General features: G+C 46.1%; 1 protein-coding gene across 7 annotated transcripts in view; it reads left to right on the top strand.

Annotated features, from left to right (window-relative positions):
- Positions 1-23,231, top strand: part of RNF144A (ring finger protein 144A) — a 139,203-nt gene that overhangs the window by 86,946 nt on the left and 29,026 nt on the right. For 3 of the 7 annotated variants that reach the window (XM_014589739.2, XM_006153462.3, XM_014589740.2), the window contains 3 exons: positions 6,453-6,598; positions 18,570-18,674; positions 18,819-18,879. In XM_014589739.2, coding sequence (XP_014445225.1) covers positions 6,453-6,598; positions 18,570-18,674; positions 18,819-18,879 — 312 coding nt within the window. Of the gene's footprint in view, positions 1-3,626; positions 3,800-6,074; positions 6,219-6,452; positions 6,599-18,569; positions 18,675-18,818; positions 18,880-23,231 lie in introns of those variants that run through there. The other 4 variants (XM_027773803.1, XM_027773802.1, XM_006153463.3 and 1 more) reach the window with 3 other exon arrangements.

Raw genomic sequence — 23,231 nt, 5'->3', positions numbered from 1 at the left:
GCTGTTGCTGACAGCTCTGCTTAGGAAGATGTGGTTTTCCCTAGCACTCCCAGCTCGGAGGCTCAGGGGCAAAACTGAAATCGGTTTGTCTTGTGTCTCTTCAGACTAAAAGACCACTGTCATTCAGCCCATGAGCACAGCAAGGAGGCCAGGCATGTGCCGGGACCCTGTGTGCTCCGGTAGTCACCTCGTCCTCTCCCTCCGAGAATCTGGAACAGTAGCAAAGTGTCAAAGGCTTAGAGCCATTGTGCAGATAGATGAAGTAAGGCGTGGAAGTGGACTTGATGGCTAATGGAATTAAACAGTCCCTCTCTCTCTCTCTCTGTCTCTGTCTCTCTCTCTCTCTATATATATATACACACACACACACACACACACACACACATTTATGATTATCATTGAGAGGATTATGGGATAACTATCTGTGACAGCTCTATCCAGACAGCGAGAGCGCAGTGCTTACCTTGAATAATCACTTACCACATTGGAGGGATAAGCTGCCTCGTCAGGTAGACTGAGAACCATACTTACACAAGAAGAGTTGTGACAATCAAGAGTCGGCCCAGTGCCTGGCAGACGCCAGCGGCTTGGTTTGGGTGGAGCGTTGAGTTCTGCAGTCTGGTGGACCTGGGTGGGAAATGCCAAAGGGAATGATCCAGACCAGTGGTTGTCAGACTTCACTGGACCCCTGAAAGGCTCACAAAGGCCCAGGCTGCTGTGCTTCTACCATCCCTAGTTTCTGATTTGGTAGATCTGGTGACCCAAACAGTTACGGCCTAGCAAGTTCTCTGGTGATGCAGATGCCACATTCACCACTTGGAGAGCCACTGGCAGACTGCTCGCAACAGGCTCGGAGAAAGGAATCGGAGCCGAAGGGCTCAGAGAAATCAGGAGAGACTACACAGGGCAGCAGGGGCGGAGGCCGGACATGGAGAGGAAGGCAAAGGAAGTTTGTTGAAAAGGCACGGGCCGGACTCAGCCAGCTACAGGGGCACAGGGACTTGCCGAGGAAGTCAAGAGAGTAAGGTGGATAAAGTAGGATGACGACTGCTTCCTCGCCCCCTGCTTTGCTTCGGAGGAGTGGAGATGGGGAGACTAGAGACTTGTGAAGTCCGTAGCTCTAGAGCCCGGAGATGGGAGGGTCGTGGCCAAATGATCACATGTGACCTTATAGTGACATGATGGCATGTCCCTCCAGGGACTCTCCCCCTCCAGCCCTCCTTATCCTCTGTCCACGCCTCTTCACCACAGTGGACGGCCCTCGGCATGCCCTCAGCTATGCTTCATAAGTAACTCGCCTTATAAACATTTTGAATAGTTTAAATTGAATAATACTTCTAATTGGCCAGATGTTCTTAAAATAGTTTGCCGTTCACATGACTTGACATTCTCATTAGGAAAACAAAGACTGTTTTTTCTTTTATTGTGCATTGTGATTCTCTTAGCAAATTCCTGTTGCAAGCTTGCAGCTGTTCAATGTTTGCAAAATCATATTAAGGCCATCCTGTGTATAGGGAAGGACCATGATGGGCTTAGACAATACGTACTTTTCTTTCTTTTGTAAAGTATTTCCTAGTGTTGTGACCATTTGAAGCGTGGCTTTAAGTAGAACTCAGAGACAGTATTCTAAAGAGAAAAGAACACAAAGTGGTGTCCAGAACAGGAATTTCAGGTTTAGCTCTCATGCTGGGGTGGCAGGAGGGGTGAGGGCCTGAGGAGGGGTGTCTTGTCCTCGGGGCACTGCGAGGCCACTGGGGGTCCAGTAGAAATTATGGTCCAGGAAGACAGAAAGCTGGACAGACCAGGCTCTGAGCTGCGCCAAAGGTCACGCCAGAGAAGCTGTAAGCAGGAAAGGGAGCCCAGGTCCAAACCTGGGAAGACTCACCTTGGGAACAAGCACGATCGGATTGGGCACACAGCCTGGGCAGAGGTGACAGTGGCTCCTGGGCAGAAAACTGTCCCCGTGATGCTGCCCTGCCAGGACTTAGGCAGGTGTGAGTGGGGATTCAGGGACTCTCTGTGGACCCAGTCGCTAGGGCGACATCCAGCCTTGGGCTAGCCTGCGTGGCTGATGGTAAAGCAGGAGTCTTTAGGAGCTTTGAGTGTTGTGTTTCTCCCCGAGGATGTCAGCTGTTGACCAGGCCCTGTGGCTCGGTGGTTAGGCATAGTGCATAGATAGGTAGCTGGATCCCGTATGGCCAGCCACTGTTCAAATCGCTCGCAAAACATGCTGCGTGTGTGTGTGTGCATGCGCAAAATCCTAATGCGATGGAGAAATGAGGAAATAGGATTATGGCATGACCATGCCCCACCAGGGGGTGTATTTTTTTTCTCTCTCTCTCTGGGGAGAACACATGCCCTCTGGCAACTGTGAAAATTTTCAGCCATTGATGAACTTCCTAAAAGCCACATTTCAATTTATTACTTCTCTGTTCAACAACTTTTCTCTTCCTGTTAGTCCGCATCCAAGTTCTTTAATCTGATGTGTAATAATTACTCCCACTCACCAAACTCCTAAGATATCCCAGGGATTTATTATTTATTTATTTATGTTTTTAATTTTTGCCATAGCGTATGTGTGCTTGCTAGAGACAGATGGAGATAGGAAAGTGAGAAATCACCCCCAGAGGGATGGCTACTCCACAATTCCTTCTCTTCTCTGGATTTTGGGCATACATACCCTGTGCAATTTTTAAGCTGCCAGGTTTGGGACTCGAACCACGGTCAGTTGTGTGGGATCCAGTGCCTCAACCACTATGCCATCTGCTGGGCCTGGATGTCCTAGGAATTTTCAATAGAGGACTTCTCACTTGTTCTTTACAAGTCCACACAGGAGCTAGGGAGGAATCGGTCTTACAGAGGGAAGAAACTGAAGTTCATGGAAATTAAGTAATTTCTCCAAGATTACATAACCAGTGGCAGAAAAAGAATCGGAGCTCAGCACTTCCTGATTCCAAAGTGTGGGCTCTTTTCCATGAAACCACCGCGGCTGTGCCCTACCGGACGCACCCTTGCAATGCCCTTTGGACTTCATCAGTAAGACCTGCCCCCAACTTTCTGGCCAGAGACACCAACACTGCTACCCCGGGGGCATTTCTGGTCTCAAGCGAAGCCCAAAGGAAGTTGCACCCCTTCAGGTTAAGGTTTGTGATTCCCTTTAGTACTCTCTAACATTCTTAATCAGGAAATGCTACTTGAGAAAATAAAATCATTAAAAATTAAAACAGAAAAAAGATGCAGATTAATATGGAGAAAAGAATCATGACCTGTTGGCTCAGGACCCAGAGAAACCCCTGCAGACATTTAAAATAGTAATAGCATAGTTCAGATCCAGAGGAGTGTCCACATGGCAATGACCGAGGCGTGTGGGATGCTGCATCTGGTTCTCCTGCACCCGCGAGGGGCTGAGCCACCTTCTGAGTCATCCAAGTCACTTGGACCTATTAGCTGCAGGCCAGATTGAAGGCTACAGCCAGTTCCAAAGTCACTTGGATTTGTGTGTCAGAGTTCTTTTATAACAGAGGAGAAGACGTTGGTGTCGGACCCGGGTCCTCACAGATGTGGCCGCCTTGGGAAGAGCTACTGTCCCAGCCCTGGCATTGATTGCTGCCCAATCCCTGCTGCAGACCCCATGTGGCCTTCAGTCATCCTGTTGTGCTTGGACTCTGGCCAGTCTCCTGCCCTGCTATGCCATGTTCCTTCCTCTGCCATCCACCTTGGGTCTCACCTGCCCTCAGAACCTTCGGAGTCCTGCAAGCCCTTCCTCTGAGTCTCCCGGAACTTCCCTTCCCAGGCTGCTGTGAGTAGAATTCGGCAGGTGGCTCATTCTAACTAAATATTTGCTCAGGGACACCCAGTGGGCTATGACTGTCAACACTTGAGGAAGGGATATGGAAACATTTAGAAGTCCCATTCCTTGACCACAGGAGTACTTGCCCAGATATGAGATGGGACCTCACTGCAGAGCGCCTTCAGGTTCTGTGCACTGATAAGACCCAAGCCGAGCGAGGTTCCGCAGGGGGGGGAGGGGACTTTCTGAGCACTGGCCCCATGCAGCAGGCCCTTTCCCTCTCTCTCTCAGTCTTCATGACCCTCTGTGAGACGGGCTTACCAGTGCATCACAAAGGCTAGTAAACAGACTGGCCAGTGGTTAAGAAACTGTGCTAATCAGGCCAGAAGGTGGCATGGTACTTACAGCTCTGGACTCGCACATGTCTGACTGCAGTTTGAGTCCCAGACCTGGGGGCTTGAAACTCATACCGGGCATGTGTGTAAGCATCCTGAAATTCCAGGAGAATGGAAGAGAAAAGATCGTGGCATGGCCATTGTCCCTGGGGGGTGATGTCTCACTTTCCCTCTCACTGTCTCTCTCTGGCAAGTGCACATACTCTATGGCAAAAACTTAAAAAAAAAAAAAATGAAATTGTGCCAGTAATGGTCAGTACTGGTTTAGACATTAATTCTGACTGATCACAAAGCGGAGAGCTTTCTTTGCCCCTACCATGTCCCCTCTGCAGTTGTCATCGGTGACAGGTGCTAAGATCTTCCTTTTCTTTTTTTCTGAGTTTGCCAAAAGGTACATGCAGTCAGCACAGGGAGACGGCATCCCCAATGGGGCGTGGTCATGCTGCCATCCCGTCTCCATTTCTCCACTCTGTCGGGGTTTGGGATGCTGGGGCATACGTGCACATTTTCCCAGCACATGTTTTTCAAGCCTTTGGGACTGGGATTTGAACTAACCACCAGGCCCAGAGTCGGCCCAAACCATAGGAGATTTCTTCCTCCTCTTTCTCACTTGTGTAATGTGACCATCCCTCAAAACGCAAGCCTCGTGTCCCCAGCCAAGCTGTTCTGTTCTGACAGTTCTGCTCAAGCTGATTCTCATACTTTCAAGTGTCGCTAGCACTGGCTAAATGCAGTCACACACTGCCTGGTGTTATCAGTTAGCTTGTAATCTGGAAAAGAGAGTTTCCGAATTGCATCTGAAGATCTGTAGGTAGGGAGCTGTCTCTAACATCGTGAATCCTTCCAAGATCCTAGAGCTGTTTGTGTTCATTGCCGTCTGCTGCTATTTGGTGTTCCCTTTCCTTCACGCCTTAGATCTTTGTTGTTATGTACACAACCTTTGCCTGCAAATACAAAGTGGGATGATAGGATGAGACACATCTTTTTTTTTTTTTTTTTTTTCTTTCCCCTGGCTTTGCAAACTGACAGGGAATGCAAATATCTCTTGCTGTCCAAATCTGTTTCTTCCTCAGTTCAGAGTGGGTTTCGATGGGGAAGAGCAGCCAGTTCTATCAGTTTGGATCCTGAGACCTGGATAGCAAGCAGTGAGGGTTCAAGTGACCAGAGATTTTATGCGAGGTTTGACCTGACCTTACTCAGTTTTGCATTGGAAGCATAAGTTGAAAAGCAAGGTATACTGAAGTAAGAAAACATACCGTATCTATTGTGAGTACAAAGTAAGTGCTTTACCCAGCTTAAATGAAGTGCCTGAGGATTCAAGGTGATAGCTCATATCCCTAGATAGAAGAGTGATCATCCACTCACCAGGCGGTTTCTGGCAGGTCACCATGAACCGACTGCCGAGCCAACAACTGGAGGGTCACATCTGTCCTGTCTGCCCCGAGTCTACTTGCTGACCGGTTCAGGAGACAGATTATTCACCCAACAGTGGCAATGCGGAGTGACTGTCGTAGCCATAGAAAAATACATGGGTCAGAGGAACACTGGCCAGGGTGGGTTGGGATGTGGCCAGAGAATGTTTGGGGAGGATGGGGAAGTGAGGTTGACTCATGTATTGAGCATCCACTCTACACTGAACGCTGTTGGATGCGTTCAGCCCACGTGGGTGAGCCTGTCTGCCAAAGACCCTGGCCTTTCAGAGCAGGCCGTTCTAGAAGATCTACGGGGGCTCCTGAAGCAGGTGGTGTCTGGGCTGTTTATGGAGGCTGAGGACACTCTCAGGCAGTTAACTGGCAGGCAGTGGTGGACAGACAGGTGTGCTCTGCATAGAGGACACGGGGCTCGAGGGAAATACCTCGCTGACTGTTTTTCCTGGGATGTTTCTACAGCTGAAGCTGGACAGAGTTAAATCCAAGTAGGAGCTATTCTCTCAAAAGCATCTCTTCCAGGCTGACTGAGACTTTGCCTCCTGGGCTAGACGCTTAGTTGGGAGGAGGGTCCTGTTAAATGCACATCGACAAGACAGCGAGAAGGTGGGTAGCTGGGTGGGTCTCTGGCCTTGGGGGTCATGAAAGTGACCATGAAATGATAAAGATCCGAGTCAGGGAGCCCTGGCTAAAGTGTCTCAGAGGAACCAGAGGAGTTCTGCTGAGAACCTCACCCCACCAGCAGTTGGTCGCCACCTCCCTGGCCCCAGCTGTGCTAGGAGGCATGATTCCTGCCACAGCTCTGGTGGAGGTCTGATCGCTGTGCTTCTCTCCTTCCAGACTGCTCTGCCATGACCACAGCAAGGTACCGGCCCACCTGGGACCTGGCCCTCGACCCACTGGTGTCCTGCAAGCTCTGTCTGGGGGAGTATCCGGTGGAGCAGATGACAACCATAGCCCAGTGCCAATGCATCTTCTGTACTCTGGTGGGTCTTTGTGGGTAAAGTTTAACAGCATTTCGGGATGGGATTTGGTTTTCAGACATGGAACAAGGCTTTGCATTAACTTTTGTTTGGTGGCAGTCTCTTGTCGAGGCTTCCAAAGTAGGTTTCCATTATTGTGGCTGGTGATGCAGAAACAGTCACTCAGGATTTTAGAAGCTAGTGACGCCATTCTGAAAACTCGTCGCTGCACATGTTCTCACAGGATGAGGGAGGCTTGATCACACCTCATTTTCAGTGTAGTGGAATAACTCGATGCTTGAGAGTCTAACAGTGCTTACCTAGCGACTGTGTGTAGCGAGGATATTCAGTTTTCAGTTTTTCTTTTACTGATTTAGTGCTAGACTAGAACTGATACATCTTAAAAATTGCATGTAGATTTCCTTAAGATGTAGCCAACATTCCTTTGGAGACGAATGATCTGTTCTTAATGAATAGAGGGACTTATAACCTAAGAAGTTTTGAGTTTGTGTCTAACCCAAACCTCTAATTATTATCATTGAAAAAGAAAACAATGAGTGTGTAGGGCTTACTTTTAGTTAATTTCATTTAATTGTACTTTTTTTTTTCTTCCCATTCAAGGGATAAAAAAACAATAAACCCATAAAAGCAGGAAGTTGGATGGTGGTTACTGGGTGTCTGGGTGTCTGGGGGGACGGGGGTGATGGTCAAGGGGTTCAGAGTTTCAGACGTGCAGGATGAGCACCTTCTGGAGATCTTCTGTGCCCTGTTTCAGGCATAGCTAGTGGTACCATCTTACATACTTGAAATGTGCCGTGTGACCAGATCGTATGTGTCCTCACCATGAAAGGAAATAAAGACTATTTGAGGTGGGGGATATTTAATTAGCTTAATTGTGGAACTCTTTCACAATGTGTGTATGTATGTATATATGTGTGTGTGTGTGTGTGTGTGTATATATACATATATACACATATATATGTATGTATGAGAAGAGCAAGCTGTACCTTAAATATAGATACTTTTATATGCCAGCTACACCTCAACCTCAGTAAAGCTGAAACATAAAATAAAATACCATATTTTTCATCTTCAAAATGGTAGAAAAAAGGACTTTCTTCAAACTATAAAAACAGCAACAAATGTTGCTTCTGAATTTAACTGCTGTTATAAATAAGCAGTATGGACAGCCTGCCTGTGTAGTTTCCAAATGTCTAGATTAAAGTCTGTCGCTCAGACAGTCTCTCCTACCCTTTGGCACTAGACGTGTCTATCCTTCTTGCCCAACTTTGGAAGGTTTTATTTCATTTATGCCTCCTGATCTTTCTGCTGTGTAGGCACAGCAAACATCATTTCTGTTCTGTAGATAAGAAAACTGAGCTTTGCAAACATTCACATCTACATCTCCTGATTTCTTGGTTATGCGCAAGGTGGACTTTCTGAAAGGTGGAAGGATTTCTGGCTCATTCTCGTTCCTCGAACACACAGTTTACTGTAGGACTCATAATAAATAATCAATGTTAAACCTCATGGATTAAACTGAAGTGAATCAATCTTCATCATGGAGGCAACATCCAAGAAATGTTCCTGATTAAAGCCCGAGGAAAATAGTTTCAACCTAGAGGAAAGGAAATTGCTTTTGACATTTTCATGAGATGAGGATGGATCAGAGGGGGCGGGGGCAGTGGAGGGTCCGGAGGGACAGACCTCCATCTAATTAGCACAACGCATGGGGCTCGTTTTCATTTCCGGAGCACGAGCCAGGACATGGAGCAGGCCAGGACAGATCGCATAATTAGCTTTATGCCAAACTGCCTCCCTCTTGCCTGGAGCACCTTGCGCATTTCCAACACTGAACAACCCCTCTGTGGCAAATGCCTCTGGACAGTTGGCCTGTCCGGCCACCTTCATGCTGCCTTGAGGCCATGGTTTGTGTTCTTCTCCTTGACATAGTCTGTTCTTCCTGGCCTTTGTGCCAAGGCTTCATTTTTCTGTTGTTATTTCAGTTTTCTATTTCTAGAGAACTGTAGTAAAAATAAACAAGCAACTGTAACTCACACCACAGGTTTAAGCAAAGTCAAGGGATCTGAAAGGAAGAAACTAGCACTGTTTGTTCAAGGAGGAGTTGCTGGGACTACCAAGAAACAGCGGGGTAGTGTGGCTTTTCCCACCACTGTTTATAGAAAATTAACGTGTTGGAAAGCGTCCAGCTTCTGCCTGTGCTCATGGTAGTGTGAAGAGGAGGAAGCACCTGTGTGGGCAGTCTGAGAAGGGGGGAGTGTCCTTGTCCCATGACATCTTCGTTCATGTGCTCATCCCATGTGAAGGTGTAAAGTAATCTCTAGCTGGGGGCAAACCAGACCAGGACCCCAGGGCCTTTGGCCATGAGTATTGCACTGTGTTTTTCTGGGAGACCAACTGGAAGGTAGACAGTTGTGTGAGACTGAGAGGAAGCACTCTTACAGCAGTAACAGTTACTACTGAACTACAGGGAAGTTCTGATGCATTTTATTTCATGAAGAAATAGCTAGAGGAAAGACGTCAGGCATCCCTGTGATGAGCTGCCAGCTCTCCTCTGACCTTCCTGGCTTCATTTACCCCATCTCCATAACAGAGGTGACCTAGCCTGCTCAGGAGCTCAGATGGAAGAACATACATGCAGGAGCTGTCACTTGGTAGTGCCCAGTGGCCTGGCTCTTCGCACTTTGCTTCTAAGTCAGGTTTAGAACTACAAGGATAAAAAAGATAACTTTTCTATATGGACAGCTTCCCCAAACATGTGTTCTATAAAACATTGTCCCAAAAGATGCACTCAAAAGATTTTTGAAGTTAGTGGTTTGCTGAACATTGTATGTCTGTACTCCCCCAACCCCTCCCCAAGTACATACATATGCCTGCTAAGACATTCTGGGTGCCAGGGGCATAAAGACAACACTGAGAACCCACAAGTGGAGAAACACCGTTTAATATGCTTCCCACATGAATCTGAGCATGGAAAGTGCTTGCCTCTCAGTTAACAATGAGGCACTGCCCTGCAGCAGTCTAGCCAGCCTGCTGCTTTACAGGTGCCTGGCTGCTTCAGGGTGAGTCCAGAGGTCTTCTCTGTGATTTTTAATGAGGTCACACAGAGCCTGTGTATTGTGTCTGAGCGACATGGCCTGGGCAGGACAGTAGAGCTCTGGATGAAGGCTTTTCAGGGTTCTAGGGCCCACCATGGCACTGTGCACACTGCAGAAGCCATGCCTGGCTTCAGGGATTTAGAGATGGTGAGAGCTCACAGGCCCCTCAAATGCTTTCATTTTTGCTGAGTGTGAAAATGTTTAAATGCATGTATCTTTTCATAATATGCATTGTACATGAACTTTCTGAAGACACCGAGACTATACATCATACATATGCATACATAGGTATTAATATACATAATATATACATATGTCTACTTTTTATATTTTTTGTTTTGAGCTAGATTTACATCTATCCTGATTTTAGCTGTTTCTTGGTAATTGGGACTTTCACCTTTAGAACCCAGATGACAAGATTTTGAGAAATAAACATGAAAAATTGTTACTTAAAAGTGTAATTTTTAGTAAACAAAATATTTTCGACACAGAATGCCTAATTGTGATAAAAATGAACCTTAGTAGTTTAAATAAAAAGTTGACACCAGCTGGTTAATTAAATTGGGGAAAGCTAGCTAATTGAGGTAAGTTGCATGATCAAACTCCGGCTTTGAGGTCTGAGCCCAGGTCTTTGCTCTGCCTGTGCTACCTGCTAGCTGTGTCGTTTGCAACAAGCTGCTTAACTTCTCTGAGCTTTGGTTTCTTCATCTCTTAAGTATGATCAACCTCATAAACAAATTAAACGAGGCAATGCACAACATGTTGAGCAGTAGCATGCCTGAGATAAGGGACAAAGATGTCATGTCCCTTTCTTCCTGTACATTGCCAAGGCCATCCACCTAGGACACCCTGGAACTGCTGCGTCCGCCTCAAACTTCCGGTCATTTATCTTGGTTACAATTCCTGTTGTCCTCGTCTGTTCTCTGTTGCTTGATAATTGAATATTGAGTCTGGGTGATTTATGAAGAATGGGGGTGTATTCAGTTCACAGTTCACAGTTTTAGAGGTCTGAGGTCAAAGTGCTGCATCTAGTGAGGGTCTTCTTGTTGTGGGGACTCAGAAGGGTCCTAAGGCAGCTCAGGGCGGCATGTGGTGGGACAGAGCAAGGTCAAGCACGTGTCCGTGTGTCTGCCTTTCTTATAGCACTGCCAAAATCGATCATGGGGGCCCACCCTGATGACCACATCTAATTTTGATCACCTCCCAAAAGCCCGACCTTTCAACACCATAATCGAATTAAGTCTCCAGCTTCTCAACCCTATTACAATGACCCACTGAGTTTTAGCAGATGAATTTTGGGGGAATGCATGCAGACCATAGCACTCTGTAGAGATTCAGTGGATCAGAGCAGTAGCCTGATCTGACACACATTTCTGTCCCTGCCAGCTCTGTGCTGTGTTCACTGTGTAAAGTGGGTGTTGGTTCATGTCCACAGGGAGTGGTTATTTAGTGAACCCTTATGGAATGCCTGGTTTGTGCCGAGAGCCCTGGGTCTGGAAGTAAGACTACAATCTCCGTACCTGCCCAACTCTTGATCAGAAGGAAATAGAGGTCTGGGTGGGGATCATTTGGGGTGGAAAGTGCTGAATTTGCAGTGTAGATTACATGTCAACTCTTCTTCTGTCTGGTGTTTGAACTTGTGTCATCCTGTGCTGTGGTTGTGTTTACTGGTCGACACGCTCCACCAAAGCAGCTTTGTAGGAATGAGGGCTTTATTTCCTTTTGCTTTCACATTAACAACTTTGGCTCTCATCTAAATAAACATTCTGTCTAGAGTGTTATATACTTGAGTTCTAAATGACCAACTGCAGGTAAGAATAAGCTTTTCCTCTTTCTTTTCTTACTTTTATGATCACAACGGCTGCTGTTCCTGTTCTGTCTCTACCTCTTCCATGAAATGTATCTAAAAAATCATAGGGCCTTCATATTTAGAAGAAATTCATCTCTGTCTTAGCACATTGGATTAGTCTGCCCTGGTGAAGGTGAATTTTCAAAGTATTCTTTAAAAGAAAGCTCATGGTATTTTTGTTCAAATAAAATGCTATGGAAGTCTGCCCTCATGGCCCAGTAGTTAAGTTAGTCAGGTTCCACATGATCAACTGTGATTTGAGTCCCAGTACTGGCAGTTAAGAAACATGCCAGAGGGGCCAGCAGGTGGTGTGGTGGTTAAAGGTGCTGGACTCCCACATGGCGGACTGTGGCTCAAGTCCTGGACCCGGTGGCTTGCTTTCTCTCTCCTTTTCTCTTCTCTCTCTCACTATCTGGTCAAATTAAAATAAATAAATAATAAAAATAATATTAAAAAAAGAAACATGTCAGATGTGTGTGTGTGTGTGTGTGTGTGTGTATGTCCAAAATCGTGGAAGTACGGAAATACGGTGAAGGGATCATGGTGTGACCAAATCCCTCCCCCATATCGGGAGGTACTTTGTCCCTTACTCTCTGTCTTTGTGGAGGGCAGACATGCTCTCAGGCAATATAAAAAAGAAAGAAAGAAAGAAAGCCTACAGTAGTGCCTGATATATGGAATGGTTGACACAAGCCACCTGTCAGTGTGGAGTTTAGGCTGTGGCCATCAGAGAGCACAGGGCACATTTGTTTAGGAGGAAACCAATTTAATAATTTGGCAAGAGCAGAATACGGTTTTATTTATTTCTTCTGTAAGTAAGATGGAGGGAGAGACAGATTGAGAGAGAGAGAGACAGAAAGAGATAGAGAGCAAGACAGCACCCCCGACAGGGTCTAGATGTTGTGAACCACCCCTAGACTCGGCCAGCCCTGGATCATGAGCTAGTGTATACCCTGGCACACTCAGGAAGATCTCTGCACCAGAACCAGGAACGTTCCTGTGTGGGATTGCCTTTCCCTAGCACCGCGTTTCACCCTACACCTTATCTAGCCCCAAAAGAGCTTTCACTTATTTACTTTTTACTTGTTATTCTGATAAGTTTTTACTTCCTATCTTGGAGTCCTTGGCTTGTGAGTCAAGTCATATTCCTCCGACCTCCAGGAACCTGATCTTTGCCAGAGCATATACTGTGGAGGGTACACCAGATTCCTCAGGCCACTCAGCAAGATGCACTGGGAATTCCATGAAGCCGTCCTCACAAGGCTGAGCAGGGTCGTCTCCAGCCTCCTTGAGACAGCTCTACTAGGAATGACTCAGCCTTCTGGATTGTGCAGGCCAGGACTGCCAGTTCAACTCTGGTGTATAGATAACTTTCTGCCTCAGGTCTCCACCTCTTTTGCTCAGATGCTAAGGACTGTCTCTTACCAAGTGTCTGGTTATTCTGTGTGTATTCCACTCATCTGAACATCCATCCATCCACCATCTCTATCTGTGCAGCATTGATTCATCACTATTTGTCAGTACTCTGTTAGGCATAGGGAATAGAACGATAAATAATAAACACTTAATTTCAATGTATGTGCTATCTAACATGGTGATACATAAACTTATTATTGTTATTATTATTAGAGATGTTTACTATAGCGAATGTGTGCTTGCCAGAGAGAGAGATAGAAAGCAAAAAATCACCCACCAAGGGGATGGTCATGCCACAATCTTTTCTCCTCCATTCTCTTCTCAGGATTTTGGGCATGCATGCACATGCTTCTTGCGTAAGTTTTAAGCCACCGGGTCTGGGACTCAACTGTGGTCAACTGTGTGAGAGTCCAGTGATATAACTATTTCGCCATCTGCTGGTTTTTAAACATATTATTGATGGCTCCAGAAATGCTGAGAGCATTTTTTTGGGGGGGAGGGGGAGTCAGCAATATTCTAGACCTCAACTATCTATGGAGCATAATAGCTATAGAGTGACCCTTTTTCTGTCTGCCAGGTGTATCCCACGCTATGAGGATGCAGCGGCTTGGCCCTTGCTGCTTTTGTTTGGATCTGTCTACATATAGCCCCTTTGAGCAGTTTTTGGGTGTTTTCTCCTGCTGGTAGTATCATTGATAGCCAACAAACCTTTGATGAGAAAACAGATGAAATTCAGACTTCTCTGTAGTTTCAGACGAGGCAGATCTGTCTCTGGCCTGCTTCTCCTTGGCAGGAAACTTCTGACACAGTGGAGGTGGATTAGCAAATCTGCACTGCTGTCTTCTCATCGGGTTTCAGAGTTGGAAGCCAAAATGGAAAACAGAATGCCTGGAACATTCTGTGGCTCTTGCCACGAACCTTCCCCCTTCCTCCATCTGTGGAACTGATGCTTCTTTTCCAAGCATGGCTTTTTCCCTCTGGCCAACTTTTCTTCTCCACGAAGCCTGCACTGACCTCAGCCAGATGGGACCAACCCTCTACATCCACAGTGGCCTGTTAGAAGCTCACTGCCCCTGTGTCGCGGCCCTAGTAAATCCTGGAACATGGAGTGTGATACAGTCAGTTGTTCATGTGTTTCCCCATGCCAGGCTGTGAGGGTCCTGATGTCTCGGATCATCTTTACAGTCACAGCTTCGTGAACATGTAATGATAGTGTGCTCTTGGGCAACGTGGACTTGGCTAGCTCAAAGTATGTACAGCTCTTTGTTCTAAGAAAAAGTGTATGAGGTTACAGAAATATTTAACATATTGCTTATGAAAGACTTATACATTGAAGCAGAAGTAGGCAAAACATTGAAATACAAAGAAACAAAAAATCCCACCAACTTCGGAATCAGGCATGCATGGATTGGAGCGCTGGTGTTTCTTCTTACAGCATATAGCTTTGGAATGGTTCTTCCTTTTATTATTTTAATTAATTTATTCTACATTCATTTACCATATATCATTGCAGCATATAAAATGAATTTTCCCATCCAGAATATACTTTTATTGGCTCAAAGATATTACCCATACATATTATCTTCAACAGATAAATTTCCATTTTGTGTTTCTCACTTATTTTACTTCTTTTTTATCTCTCCTTCTTCTTTAGTCCCTCCCTCTCACCCTCCACCATTAGGTTAGGAAGTAGAATGGTTCTTAAATTCCCTAAGCCTGGATTTTTCAGTCTACAAAGTGGAGTGATAGACCCTCATGATACTCGCGTGTGTTCAGTGGACTAACCTGGGTGAAGTGATAAGCTAGCAAGTGGTACTTAGAAGGTATTTGGAAACTGGTCATTAGATAATGGGTAAATTTATTAGTGTCTGCTGAAGGACTGCTTATTTATTTTTACACATATTTCTTTATTTCCCTATTATTTTGTGCTCATTTCAAGACATCTTTCTGCTATTAGATTGAAAAGCATTGCTTGTGAGTCATGGCCCACTTTATATCTGGAAGAAGACTGGATTGTTTTGATAGATGCAAGGCCAGGCGCTCGGATCCTCGTGTCTCTTTATATGGTAAACAAATTGATGTGTCTAGAACATAATCATCTCACCAATTGTGCAGTGAGATGCACTCCGATGGCATGGAGTGCTCGCTCTTGGGCGGCTTCAGCCAGACGTGACTCACTACCTGTTGCCAGAGCAAGCTCTTGAACGATGATGTTTGGAGATTTCCCCAGGGTGTATGTTTCGCACCAGTTTTAATTGTTGTATTTTGCTTCCTAGGGCGAATAGTGCTTTATCATTATATACTGCTCTGCACAATATCGTGAGAGTGTTCTGCGTGGTATATCGGTTTAAGACATTCCAGTATCCTCTAGAGACCTAATTTAGACAAACTTAATTGTAGAAAATAAAATAATGGTCTTGCCGCTAAGGTTTTCATGCCTATGACTGTAAGAAATATATTACACAGAGAGAAAAACAAGAGATAACAACCACCACTGCTTACTTAACTGGTGCTGTCTACCAGGAATGGTGCCAGGAACTTTTATATACTTTTTTAAATCTCCCTTCACAACAAAAGCCCAGCACAATTGGTAGCCCTGTTTTACCACTGAAGGATGGTGGCCCAGTGACTGCTGAGCTTGTCCATGTCCTCTCATTAGAAGGACGAGCTTTGCTTGAAGTCTGTCTGGCTCCAAAAGCTACAGTCCTTCCCTCCTCCTGTCTCACCCACCATAAACAGGACATTCCTCTCCTGCCAGCTGTAAACTGGCCATTGTTGCAACACTTGGCTGCTCCCCTGAGCCCCAGTGGTATCGGTATCGCCCCATCAGACCAGCTGATGCCGCCCAGAACTGGCTGCAGCCCTGAGGGAGGCTTGATATGAATCCTTCCCCACCTCATTGTCTGCCCCTTCCTGTTTTGTCCCTCGCTTATTCCAGGGATGGCCACACATTGGTTTTAATGAGTCAGTCTAGAACTCTGCCATCTTGTACCTCAGACAGAACGCTGAGACCCACCACTCTGAGAGCTCTTAAGAAGCACTGAGTTGGCAAAAGTAGATGTGTCTGTGAATCCTCTCAGTTAGAGCCCTGCCATCACCAGAGTCCGGCATATTAGAAGATGCAGGCTTAAACTCCGGGCCTCAGCAGCTCTCCACCAACAGTGGAATTTGCACTAACATCCTAGTGCTTGAGGAATGCTTTGAGAAATGGCTTCTTCTGAGGATTGCTTTGATTTCTTAAAGAAATTGCTATCTAGAGATTTTAATGAATGGAATACTCTGGATTGCCGGAAAGGGAATTGCCCATGTAGACCTAATTATTCTCTGTATTGAGCATATACCCTTTTCCATGTATTCTGCTAAGCCTTCTCCCTTCAGAAAATTCTTCCATCCACACTGTAAGGTGGGTTGAGTCACCCCAAATTTCATATGAGAAAAATGAAGCTGGTACAGAGAGAGTAATGGACTTTTTCTCCACCTAGAAGTCATAGGAACTGTAGATGGACTTCATTGATGCCCATTTATTAATTATAATCACGCATTCTCCCAATTAAATGGATTATACATTGGGGAGAAGTGGTGACTTAACGAATATAGCTTATAGGTTTTTCTTGATGAGTCGTTGCTGTAAAATTTCACTAGTGTTATTATAATATTATAATAGTCTTGCTATTATGAACTTCAACTATACTGAGATTGATTAAAGATGGAGTTTGTTAGGCCATCAGGTGGCATGGTGGTTAAGGACCTGGATTCCCATATGGTCAACTATGGCGGAAGTCCCAAACATGGAGGCTTGAAATTCACACTGGCTGAGTGTGCATGAGTGCCCAAAATCCCAGAAGAAGAATGGAGGAGAAGGGATTGTGGCATAACCATTCCCCCAACAGGGTGGTTTCTTACTTTCTCTTTCTCTCTCTCTTCAGTGAGCATATCCACCCTATAGCAAAAACCTAAAAAACAAAACCAAACAAAAACAAAAACAAACAAACAAACAAAAACATTGGAGTTTGGTATGCTTGGTGGTAATTGCATTGTTTTCCCTTTATGCAATGGTCCCAGTCTCCTCTGCTATCCGAGTCCTTGTGTAAGCTCTTCCAAGTTTCTGTCTCTGGTCTCTCTTGGTAGTGAGCCCACATGAGTGAAGGCCGAGTCTTTTCTTCCTATTGTTGTTTATAATGTGCTTTTCAGGGAAAAATTGGAATTTCAGTTACAAAGACCAGTAGACTTTGTAAAGCAAGATTAATTTGGTATTGAGAAAGACTACTTACTCTTTTTATTTTTTTTAATATTTAATATTTAATATTTTGCCATAAGGTATTTCCTCTCTTACCAGAGAGGAAAGAGACAGAAAGAGATAGTGAGAGGGAAAGTGAGATATCATCCCCTGGGCTATCTCTTTCTCTCTCTGGTCAGATTAAAAAATAACAATAATAAAAAAAAATAATTCTTTTAAAAAGTAAAAAAGAAATTATCCCTTAGGGTTATGGCCACACCACAATTTCTTCTGTGATTTTGGGCACCCATGCACATGCACACGGTGTGATTTTCAAGCCACTGGGTCCAGGACTCCAACTACGGCTGGCCATGTGGGAGTCCAGCGTCTTAACCACCAAATCACCTGCTGGCCCAGACTACATACTCATTGATGTTTCAATTGTTCCTTATGTCTCCCATTAGATCTTTTCTGACTTGAGATTTTGTATGTTTTTCCCGAGGAGATCACTTTGGTAGTAAGTAGTTGGCGGGAAGTGAGATTGCAGAGATGAAGGATGCCTAATGTACCTGGGTTCTCAATCCAGACACTTTAACTGCCCAAGCTTGAGTTCGAATTTAGGTTCTGCCCTTACTTATCAGAGTAAACTGGTGAGTTTCTTCATTGGCAACTTAGATTTCATATCTGAAAGATAAAACAGCCAAATCTTTCTTGTTAGAATGTTCTAAGGGGCCAGCATATGGCCTGGTGGTTAAGGGGACTGGATCCCACATGGCCGACTGTGTGATTCAAGTCCCAGACCTGGTGGTTTGAGAAACCTGCCAGTGTGTATGCATGTATGCCCAAAGGAGCATGTTCGAAAAGGAAGGAAAGCTGGAAGAGAAGGGATTGCAGTGTGACCATTCCCCACAGGGGGAATGATACTTTTCCATTTTTCTGCTCTCTCTTTTCTCCCTGGCAAGTTCTCATGCCCTCTGGCAAAACCAATAAAAAAGAAAAAGGAATGTCCTAGGGATTCTGTGACACGATGGAAGACGAGTATTTAGTGCAGCACTGGCAGCTTACGTGAACCGTAGAACTGTCACTTCTCAACCTCCTGCCCGCCCTTCTTCTTGCTCTTAGTTTTTGGCTTTTGTTCTTGCTGAGGCTGTGCACAAAGACTGAACCCCAGCTGTAGTTCGTGAACTAGCATATGTCCCCTGGTACAAAATAGGCACCCCACAAATACCCTAGGGCTAAAGCTCCGAACCTCTCATTTGGTGGTTGTTCTGGGCTCCCCAGTGAAAACATGGAACTGTCATGGACAGCGTGACGGCCAGGTTTTCCAATGTGTCATGTTTCTGTGGCATTAAGGAAGCAAAGATGTTTATGGACTTTTCTCTATTTTTCTTTCAGTGCCTGAAACAGTATGTTGAGCTCTTGATCAAAGAAGGATTAGAAACTGCAATTAGCTGCCCAGATGCTGCCTGCCCTAAACAGGGTCACCTACAGGAGAATGAGGCACGTCAAGGGAAGGCACCGGGGCTGTCCGGAGTGCTGGTCTACCTGCCCAGCTTTGCAGGGTGGGGTGCACCTGCTGACATTTACATCGCCTGTACTCCAGCCCTCAGCTTGTCACTCCCTTGTTTGTATTTCTTCCCTTAGATCGAGTGCATGGTTGCGGCTGAAATTATGCAAAGATATAAAAAGCTACAATTCGAAAGAGGTAGGTGCTGTTTACGATTCTCATAACAGAATGTGAATAAATTTGGGGGGAATTTTTTGGTATATATAATTGTATGTCATTTGGTAGGAGTGAGAAAGCAGAAGTGATACAAGTTGGCTTTTGAAATTCAGCTAATATTTTAAGTTCTCTGAACAGCTCATAGTTTGCAGTCGTTGGCAGGCAGTCTATTCAGTAGTAGGAAAAATGGATAAAACACAGTTCGCTTATAGTATTGGAGTTTCTGGGGGCATTTAAAGAGATCTGTCATGGGACCCGATTCTTCAGCTAGATTAAGTATTAAAGTTTCGAGGACTAAACTCTAAGACCAGACCCACCCTGAATTTGGAAGATACAAAGAGGGGCCAGCCATCTAGGGGTTAAAGCAGGTAGATCTCCTATAGTTAACCATACTTTTCAAATCCCAGATTCAGCGACTTGATTCTGGGCACATGTGTATACATGCCTGAAATCTCGGGAGGAGGGAAAAATGGAGAACACGAGATGGTGGCATGGCTCTCCCCATCGGGGGTGCTTTCTTACATTTCTTCTCTCTCTCTTTCTGTCTTCAATAAGCACTCACACCCTTTGGCAAATAGAAAAAAAAAATTAAAAATAGAAAACACCCAGGCATGGAAGAAAGCCCCAGGAGTTAGCTTAGTGATAAATGCAAAGACCTGCATCCCTCTAGCAGTTAGGGTAGGACTTGTGCCCAGCGCACCAGCTGGTACAGCCTCTCAGGCGGGGGCTGCTCTCCTAGTCAAGGCTATACTTCAGGAGGGAGCACAGCAGCCTTGCAAGGCCAGCGTGTTGTCATCTGTTGAAAACTGATTCCCAGAAGGGCTAACTGGCTCACCCTGAGTTCTAATTCCAGTGGGTGATTGGGGGGCCCGATCCCCCAACCCTAGTCCTTGACTCCTCTTGCCATGCCTGATGCAGACCCAGGGATCCTTGGGGAGGCCAGGGTGGAGTGAACCAGGCGGCCAGTGTGTGTAAGGCAGCGTTAATATTATTCTCAGGATCACTTCAATGTTTCAAAACATGCTGAATATCCAGGTGAACTTTCTATCTTTGCTTGCCAAACTACGCCTGACATAAAATGTCACTTTAAGGACTCAGCGGGCTGAGCTTGGCCTCGTTTCATATATACACTAGGCCTTGATCTCCTGCCCAGGAGCAGAGCAGCGGACACATGCAGGTGACAGCCCTTCTCAGCATGTCATTGTAAGGACGCTGCGTGTGGATTCTGACACTGTCAGCTTCTTTCGGATCGCTGAGGTCTACTGTGCCACTTCTTAGGTCTTCCAGTTCTTGCCCGCATCAGGGATTCTCTGCTGAGCTGAGGCCCTGGATGACAGGTTACAGGAAGCACCGTCAAGACGGGAGTGGAGGCAGGAGACGGGGCAGAGACTCCAGGTTTAGATGAATGTGTAGTTTGCTGGTGCCCCTCCCACCACCAAGGAAATACTACTAACAGCTGTATTTTCTCAAGACTTACCTTTGAAGAGAAAAGAAAATGTGCAGCCAAAATGATTTTTATGGCATTGAAATTTGTTTTCAAGAGTTTATATATTTAAATAGCATGTATCGTTTGCTTTGAGTCAGTTTATGGCTTAAATGTGATGCCACGTGGTACGGAAGTCGGTATGTGGTGCTATAAAATTGATTAATTTGCATTTCTGAGACTTTCAGACTCTTCTGAAAATATTTTCCAGAGAGATTCTTGGGAGAAACTGGCAGTTGTTTGGATTACAAGATATGAACTTTCTATGACATTGAATTTAATTTAAAAATGCAGCTGGGTACATTTTCCTCTTTATTTAACTCTTGTTATTTATTTAGGATTATGGTGTATTTTTTTTCTCTTTTGAATAAAAATGAAGCTAGTTAGACGTAGATTAAAAATATTTCTCAAAACTATCACTTTAAAACATTTCACTAACATTAAATTCAACGTTGCTTTAAAAAACGGATCAGACTTAATATGATCACAGATCTATCTAGTGGGATGTTAGAAATAAAAGAGAGCCGTGGGTTCCAGCTGACCTTGAACAAGCCGCAGATGTGACTGGAAAACAGAGTGCCACTTGCTTCACGGTTTAGTCGGCGAGGATGCCCTAGAAGACAGCTCAGGCAGCTCGGTGATTTTCGGAAAACAGTTACTACCTTAACCGTGAAAACAGTTAGCAAGTCCTATGCTTAGTTTAAATCGCACGCTGCCTCCATTTAGTCTCGGAATGTCTCATCTTCCGTAACAGCCTTGATTTTAATTCAGACTTCTCCAGCAGGGCCTTTGGCAAGCAGGAAGCCAGGAGAAGAAAGGGAGCTGCATTTCTTTCTGCACAGCTCCTCCTCAACTGGCTGACTCCAGAGTCCGGGCTGGGGGCGTCCCTCTCTGTGTGCCCCTTCAGTATGGCTGAGTCTGAGCACAGACAGGCTGGGCAGCAGGCTCACACGTCACGTCCCTCTGTCTGGAAGCTCACGTGGCCCAGAGACAGGGACCGTGCATCTTCCGTTCTTCATTGACTGCAGCAGAGCCAAATCACTTGGTCTTATTTACGGATTTATTTTATTTTATTTTATTTTTACATTTAATCACTGTACATTTTTACAGTGTAGAACATGGGCTAGTTGGTCTTTTTTTAAAAAAAGTAGAGCTCAGAGAGATTAAATAATAGCCAGGCTTGTCCACCGGGACTCAGGCCTGAGGGAGCTAGGACTCTTGAAAACCAGAGGGCCAAGCCCGCCTTCCCAGTCTCAAAGCAGAGTCCCAGCCAGGTCAGCAGAGCAGTAAGAGCCCGTGTACGGGGCCATGCCAGGGCCTTGTCCATCACGACGAGCTCCGGAATGAAAACGCCTTGCAGTTTATAAGTGGAGAGCTGTTTGGGACCTGCTTCCTGAGTCTAGTACAAAAATGTCGGAGATTGACGTTCGGATTAGATTCTTCTAGGATCCCAGGGAATAAATGGTTTGGCTTGCCACGTTACTGCATGAGGGACTTTGAAAAGTTTGTGGGAAATGGAATTCAAGCACAGGTTTACTTCGGTGCAAACATTTTTGAAATCCATGCATACCCATATTTCATGGAAAATGCATATTTCCATAAATAGTAAATTTTCATGGGGTTTTGTATAAGATATAACATATAGTGTGTGTAAATCTTACAAGTGCGTGGAATCGAGAGTGCATGTGTGCACGTGGGCCTTTGCGTGGCCCAGGTGGACTTCCTCACCGCCTGGTCCCGTCTGTGTGCAGCTGGCAGACCCTAGCTGTGGGGCGGGTGATGGAGGAGATGAGTACAAGTCAGAGCAGCTTCCCAGGCCACGCTGCAGGCTCTGCTGTGCCCTGGCAGCTCCGGAAGGAGGCTGGTCATAGGCATTCTGAATGGGTTACATGCCCTTTACATTTTGGTAGGAAGCGCTCTCCACTTGGGGACAGACCGTGCCGTCATAGCTTCCGGAGGATGGAAGTTACAGAATTTACGTCGCTCCCATCGCAGCCTCACCTAGGTTGCCCCCTCCACTCCTTGGCATCATGGGCCTTGTATGAGGAGGGCACACGGCAGCCACCCCGCTGTGGTGCAGGAGAGTGGCTGGGAAGTGGCACATCTCAGTGCCATGCAGGCAGAGACCTGGGTGGCTGCCCTTCAGGCAGGCTGCCCTTTCTGATGTCAGGGACTCCTGGGAGTCAGAGCACTGAGCAGTGGGAAGCGGAAGGGTCCACCTGGCAGGAGAACCAGGCACCAGTCGAGGACTGCTCTTCCTGCCTGCGTATTAGTGTAGTGAGCCCTGCACCCTGCAGAACCATCTCCATGCCACGTGCAGGGAGGGCCTCATGCCACAGCACACAGGGACAGAGGGCACAGCTGTGCGGATAGACTCATAGACAGGTGTGAGTCCGAGGGGAGGAGGGACTGCGTGGCAACTGGGGAGCTTCCGATTCCTGCTAGGATGGCGCCCTCTGCTGTGTGCCTGTCCCAGGCCTCAGGGAAGCGTTCCACTCACCTGGCTGCCAGGCACCACTCTCCCCAGGTCCTGTCATGTCCCATAGCCCAGGCAAGCCACAGGCATCTGCCCTCACATCTGTGCCCCACAGGCAACACTCGTGCTTTTCCCGCAAAGCCACCTCATCAGACCTGAAGGTCAGGAACACACTAAGAAACTCAATGCCAAAACCACTGGCAGCCAGGGACCAGCAGGTAGCGTAATGGCCATGTCGCTGGACTCCCATGTAGTTGACCATGGTTCGCGTCCCGGAGCCAGTGGCTTTAAACTCATGCCGGGCGCGTGTGCATGTGTGCCCAAGATCCCGAGAAGAGAATGGAGGAAAAGAGATTGTGGCATGGCCATCCCCCC

Source organism: Tupaia chinensis, unplaced genomic scaffold, assembly GCF_000334495.1.
Source record: "Tupaia chinensis unplaced genomic scaffold, TupChi_1.0 Scaffold000377_1, whole genome shotgun sequence".
Taxonomy (NCBI): domain Eukaryota; kingdom Metazoa; phylum Chordata; class Mammalia; order Scandentia; family Tupaiidae; genus Tupaia; species Tupaia belangeri.
Note: the sequence above shows the minus strand (reverse complement) of the source record. Positions and strands in the feature narration are given on the sequence as shown.